The 6,565-nt window shown below is 32.4% G+C and overlaps 1 protein-coding gene across 8 annotated transcripts; it reads right to left on the bottom strand.

Moving 5' to 3' along the window:
* Nucleotides 1-2,897: 2,897 nt before the first annotated feature.
* On the bottom strand, nucleotides 2,898-6,296 carry LOC112785036 (protein RICE SALT SENSITIVE 3). 8 transcript variants are annotated; one of them, XR_011878857.1, is made up of 8 exons: nucleotides 5,940-6,261; nucleotides 5,038-5,110; nucleotides 4,766-4,864; nucleotides 4,589-4,645; nucleotides 3,638-3,705; nucleotides 3,407-3,512; nucleotides 3,276-3,309; nucleotides 2,898-3,183 (listed from the first exon to the last, which is right to left on the bottom strand). XR_011878857.1 is itself a non-coding variant. In XM_025828439.3 (8 exons), the coding sequence occupies exons 4-8, from the start codon at nucleotides 4,597-4,599 to the stop codon at nucleotides 3,101-3,103; spliced, it is 321 nt and encodes a 106-aa protein (XP_025684224.1). In that variant the 5' UTR covers nucleotides 4,600-4,645; nucleotides 4,766-4,864; nucleotides 5,038-5,110; nucleotides 5,940-6,296; the 3' UTR covers nucleotides 2,898-3,100. The 8 variants fall into 8 exon arrangements, 4 of the variants coding, with proteins under 4 accessions (XP_025684224.1, XP_025684225.1, XP_025684226.1 ...); XM_025828439.3 differs by having other exon boundaries at nucleotides 3,407-3,531; nucleotides 5,940-6,296; XM_025828440.3 differs by having other exon boundaries at nucleotides 3,407-3,531; nucleotides 5,038-5,117.
* Nucleotides 6,297-6,565: the final 269 nt, after the last annotated feature.

The raw sequence follows: 6,565 nt of genomic DNA, 5'->3' as shown, positions 1-6,565 counted from the left end.
ACCCAATTTCAATCACTGCTTTATTTGATAACTCAAGCGTCACCAATTACTTAACCAGAGCCAAAAGGGAAGAGAATCTACTCGAATGAAAATAATTTGGATAAATCAAAAGCATTCATAGCATAAATAAAACAATCTTATAACTGAAATACCTCAAATTATATTAAATAGAATATTCAAATATAACATAGAAAGGTTCATAAATTAAATTAGAAAAATAAATAAAAGGAACATTGAACCTGGGAATTGAGAAGAAGAAATTCTAATTCCTTTAAGAGGAATCCTAATTCTAAATCCTAAGAGAGAGGATAGAACCTCTCTCTCTAAAAACTACATCTAGATTATGAAAAGTGAATAATGGAATTCCTCCTGTGAATGGATGCATTCCCCCACTTTATAACCTCTAATCTGTGTTTCTGGACTTGGATCTGGGCCGAAAAGGGTTTCAGAAATCGTTGGGGGCCTTTTCTGCAGTTTCTGTACGTGGCGTCTGTCACGCGTTCGCGTCATCTGGAGTTTTTCCTGGTCACGTGTCCGCATCGTCCATGCGTTCGCGTCGCTGCCTTCTCTTCAAAACTCCATTTTTATGCTTTCCTTTTATTTTTGTATGTTTTTTTTCTGTCCTCTAAGTCATTCCTGCCCTATGAAACCTGAAAATACTTAACACACAAATCACGGCATCGAATGGTAATAAAGGATAAATACATTTCAATATTAATAAAGCATAGGAAATATGTTTTTATAAATCTCATAAAATGAGGAAGGAATGGTAAAACCATGCAATTTATATGAATAAGTGGGTGAAGACTTGATAAAAACCACTCAATTGAGTATAAGATAAACCATGAAATAGTGGTTTATCACCTAACTACGTCATTCTGATACTCAATAAGCAAGGATTCAGAAAATTGATCAAGAAGTTTTAATCTATGTAAGCCATCAATTAAAACACCATAACTAACAATATTAGAATTTTTAAATAAATTAAAACAACTATGTCCACCATTAAAAGAAAAACCACAATTGTCCAACTTTGAAGCAGAAATTAAATTCCTAGACAGTGAAGGTACATAAAGAGTCTTGGGTAAATCTAAATCAAAGCTTGTATCCAATACCAAACAATAAGTTTCTATTCCTTCAATTGGTGTTGTCACACGGTTTCCCATGTAGAGGAACATCTTACTTTGACTTGTGGTTTGGATCGTAAGAAATCCCTGTATTACATTAGATACATAAGTTGTAACACCAGAATCAAGCCACCAAGAATTATGAGGAATATTAATTAAATTTGATTCATAAGTATATACATATGTTTCAAATATACCTTTCTTTTCGAACCATGCCTTACATTTAGGACAATCCTTTTGGAAATGTCCTACTTTCTTACATAAATGACACTATTTTGCATTAGCACGTCCTTTCTTCTTCAAATTCTTGGGCTTTGTCTTTAATTTCCTTTTTGATTTGCTAGCTCCTTAAACCAAGTTGACAGAATGACCACCACAATTCTTAAGTCTATTTTCTTCCTATATGAGCTTTCCAATCAATTCATTAACGTCTTATTTTTTCATGATATTATAATTAATTTGAAAAGCTTCGTACTCAGAAGGTAGTGAGTTTAGAATGAACTGCATTATAAAGGAGTCATCAACTGTCATACCCAGTGACTTTAATTTTGTAGTGTAACAGCCCAGACCACCCGCTAGCACGATATTGTCCGCTTTGGCACATAAGGCCTCACGGTTTTGCCTTTGACGATAGGGATACTAGCCGAAGCCCCCTACACTCACTCGTCAAAATGCGTCATGCTAGGGAGAGGTATCCACACCCTTATAAGGCATGCTTCGTTCCCCTCCCCAACTGATGTGGGCCTTACAATCCACCCCCTAAGGGAGTCCAGCGCCTTCGCTGGTACATCGATCCGGGTTCTGGCTCTGATACCATCTGTAACAGCCCAGACCACCCGCTAGCACGATATTGTCCGCTTTGGCACACAAGGCCTCACGGTTTTGCCTTTGACGATAGGGATGCTAGCCGAAGCCCCCCACACTCACTCGTCAAAACGCGTCATGCTAGGGAGAGGTATCCACAACCTTATAAGGCATGCTTCGTTTCCCTGTCATTTAATTGAAATACCTGTCATTTAATCATACAATGCTCATATTAATTTTAATTTTATCATCAACTTAGATTACAAAACATAACAAAGCATATTACAGTTCACCTTTGGGTAAAATTCTATAATATACTAACATACAACACTACAAGATTTTTCTTTATTTGTGACTTTTTTTTTCTTATTTGTAGAGGTTTATAACCCCCACTAAATGATTTGTGGAGGTTTCTAAAACCCCCAAAATTTGAGGTGCCACGAGGTCTTTTGTGGGGAGTTTTTAGGAACCTCCACAATCTATTTAGTGGGAGTTTTGTATGTGTTTAGTGGGGGGTTTTGTATTGAATTTTTGTGGCAATTTTAAATTACTTTTGTGGCAGTTTAAAACCTCCACAAATTAATTTTTTAATTTAACAAAAATTAACTATTTAGTAAGATTTTCAAACCTCCACAAACCCTGTAATTATTTATTTATTTTTAATTTCAAATCATTCATTAATCTCATCTTATTTACATACTGTCAAATTAGAAATTTATTTTTTAATATCAAAATTTAAAAACTAAATCTTTTATAATACAATTTCTCAATATAAAACAACTCTATATATATAAAAAAAAAATTCTCAATGTCAATAGTTCTAAACATAATTGCATATAGTATTGTGCTACATAACTATTATTGTTTTTCTTTAAAAAGTAAAATGAAACAACTTTAATATTTCAATATCATCTAATTAGATAAAACAAATACACATAAAAAAAGATTTAAAGCATACACACAAACTAAGCTCTAAAATTTTAACATTAATAGTATATAATTACACTGAAGGTCCAATCCTAAAAGACCTTTTAACATTATCAAGTTAATTTATGTTGCTTTCTGTGTAGCTGAATTTCTTCCTCAGTAGAACCACATAGCTCAAGTCATCAATCACCTTAATTCATTAATCACTAATTAACCACAATTACACACTTAATTATTTCAAATCATATATATAGAGTAGAGACAGAACTTTGTGAATTGCTCCCAATTGAACAACACCTTCTCTTACAGCAATGAAAGCTATGGTCTGCATCAAGAAACAATAAAGATCCTATGATGTAGACACATGAATATAAATGTTTATTATTTTCTTATCATAATCATCATATATAATACTACCTTTATTCGAGATTGGAACTGTGCTTCCCAAGTCCTAGGATGTTGTAATTAAGAATATAATTAAGCATGAAATCATGAAGTTGTAATTAAGAGTAAGATTATTAATGAATTAATTAATAAGTAGTATTAACCGAATCAGATGAATTATGCCACACTGACAAGAAGTTGATTTCTTGTTCATTAGGCTCTTTGTATATCCATTTGTGACTGTGATCAGCAGCAACTTTTCCTATCAACCTGCACTTATTCAATTCCACTAATCATAATAATAATTAATAATTGTATTATTGATAATCACATAACATAAACAGAAGAAGAAGAACCATTATTATTATTATGATTATTATTATTAGGACAATCACCAGAGTTTATTTCAGGTGCTGCTCCTGACGCAGCAAAGTTGCAGAATCCATCTTCCCACACCAATATCCTAATAATATATCATAAAAACTTTTAATCGATTGCAAATTGCAAGATAAAGATCAAATATCAAGATAATTATTAAGAAAAATAGTGTGAAAAACAAATGAAAGAAGAAGAATGAAAATAATAAAAATACTCAAAAGCAAGCCAGCAAACTTCAAATGAGCCAACAATTTGCAAAAATTTATTCAAGTCTTCGTCGCTACCCCACCCTATGTGACTCACTCTCTTCCTCATTCCTTCTCTCTTTTTTTAATTTCCCTTTGTTTCTATAAGATCATCCAATTTTCCCACTCCTTAGTTAAACTATTAATTACAACTTGTAATGAACACGTTTTATATCAAAGAATTCTAATACGGTTATCATGTTTGATTGGCCAATTAAATAATAATTGTACATTGAGCACAGATTGTTCTGTATTTTTATACTTTAAACTATGAGATGTATGTATAGTACAATGAACTTAATCAAGATTGAATCCTATTAGTAACCAAAAAATGAAAAGCTCCTCTAAAAGAAGAACAAAAACTGCATATATGAATCCGACAACAGTCAGTAATAATTAATAGCAGATAGATGTATATAATAATTAATAGTGAAGAAAAGACCTTTTTGGTGAAGTGGGGAAGCAGAAATAGGAGAAGGAATGCTTCTGTTTGAAATTTGTTTAAACTTTCTTATTCCAAAAGGCAGCATTTTACTGCATGCATTTTTCACCATTTTCTAAGGAATTAGCTCCCTCAATTAAAAATCCAATCGCCATTGGTTCAAGCCTTTTTTCTTTACAATCTAAATTAATAGAAAACTTCGTATCATACAAATTGATGTTTGGCATATCATAGTGTTATAGAATTATAAAGCATTTGAGACATTCCAAAATGATGCTTACAGAAGGCACATGTTAAAGTGTCATCTGAGCATAAACTTCATCAGTTTCTGGGTCAGCCTACCAAAAAAAAACCCAAAAAATAACATACAATCAAAATAAGAGAATTCCGTACCTTTTATATTTATCTTCGGCTCAAAACTAATATAAAAACCAAACCAAAAAAGAAAATTTCCATACATGCAAAGTAACATTGTGAAGGAGACACAACAACTTGGATGGAAGATTGGGATAGTTAGGAATCTGTCCATCCACATCTTTCTTCAAAGACGCTGTGACCTGAACAAAACCAAAAAAAATAAATAAATCAAATAAATAAACAATTAAAGGCTTGCTTGGATTATAGCTTATTCTGGATTCAAAATCTAACTCCATAATCGAAAAGCTTAACAACTTTTTCAACATGTTAGAGAAATTGGTTAGGATAGTCAAGTTAGAGTTGACCAACTCACTGTGTCCTTGAGGGAAGTAGAAGACGTGTGTTCTCACCAACGGAAGGTTCACCAAAAGTTTTAACTGAAGGAGCTAATTCCTCAAAAGCCAAAATCATAATACATTATATATGCATCAATTTGCATAATTTAAAAGACAACACAACATCACCATAGAAACAAAACAAAGAAACTATAGAACAGAGAATAAAAATACAAAATGCAAATTTGAAAATGCGTTGGTTACTAAGAGAAAAAGGATAAATCCAAGATAAGGAAATTCTTTTAAATATAAACTAGTTACTAAGGTTTGTATACACTTAAAGAAAAGCAAGGTAATCTAATCTTTCAACAACAAAAAGACTAAATGCCATTTACAACTAAGAATTGGCTAAGTATTCTTCAGCAGTTAAGAATAATTGTAAGAGAAGTAATAAAGAACAAAATTGGTAACCAAAACAATAATAAAGACAATGCAATACTCGTATATTATATGAAACCTTTACTATTCTCAAGATCTTAGTCCAAGATGAAATTGAAAAACTACACTACTATCAATTTATAATATCTTGCAATCATAATATCTGAAACAATTTGCAGAAATGTAGAAATGTAAAATATCCCAATGAAACATGAAATTGTGACAAGAATGAACAAGTAAAAGCATGCAACTATATTCAGCCAAGTCATTTTCATTTCCAATTCCATTTCAATTTGCAGGATGTCACACAATGGTAAAATTCCATAATCACGAGTCCAGTTAACGTAATAACCAAATAGCAATTGCTTTATTGTTGAAACAAGTACGGTATTAGGCACCAATTTAACACATTTGAATGATTACTCTAAGCTGGCTACTCAATTAGAACTTCAAAGAAGCAGAAAAATAGAGACAAGTGAAATATGGAGAAGAAGAAGAATACCAGTGGCAAGTCGAAGGAGAAGTAGATCTAAAACAATGGCTCGATTCAGAAGCTTTCGACTACAGAAACTACAACGACAACGATGGCGAAAACTGAGCAGCAATGGCGGTGGAAACTGCAGCGGCAACCATAGTTACAACGCAACCAGATCTTAAACTATAATGTTGATAGAGGAGGTGGCTCGATTTATGAGCTTCCTTCGATAACTGTTGCGGCAGAATTGACGACTGCAACGGCGGCGGACTGGCGACTGAATGGCAGCTACACCGACGTTAAAGAACCTAGTGTTTTATCGATCGCCATTCTCTTCTCTTCTTTCTACGACTCTACCTCGGTGAGTTTTGAAAACTTAATAATACGTAGAAGAGGGTAATTTTGGGGATTAAGTTTAAATTTTATAAATTAACTATTAGGAGAGTTTTATAAATTGCCATAAATAAAGTGTATTTTGGAGGTTTTTTAAAATCTATACTAAAAAACTCCCTCAATTAAATATAAATCTTGTAGTGCAAATAAATGCCATATTTATCATACTTGAAGATCGAAATTCTCTGCCAAATACATATACCATCTTTGGACAATACGTATATCTGACTCAAGAATAATAAATTTTTTTCTTTCAAGTC

This window comes from Arachis hypogaea, chromosome 20 (assembly GCF_003086295.3).
Source record: "Arachis hypogaea cultivar Tifrunner chromosome 20, arahy.Tifrunner.gnm2.J5K5, whole genome shotgun sequence".
NCBI classification, from domain to species: domain Eukaryota; kingdom Viridiplantae; phylum Streptophyta; class Magnoliopsida; order Fabales; family Fabaceae; genus Arachis; species Arachis hypogaea.
Note: the sequence above shows the minus strand (reverse complement) of the source record. Positions and strands in the feature narration are given on the sequence as shown.

Bases quoted from the DNA above. Each gene is read 5' to 3' on its own strand.
- LOC112785036 (XM_025828439.3), bottom strand. The intron at 3,532-3,637 runs GTGATTGTCCTA...TATTATGATTAG, and splicing joins AGCACCTGAAATAAACTCTG to TGGAATTGAATAAGTGCAGG. The intron at 3,184-3,275 runs GTAGTATTATAT...TTCTTGATGCAG, and splicing joins AGTTCCAATCTCGAATAAAG to ACCATAGCTTTCATTGCTGT.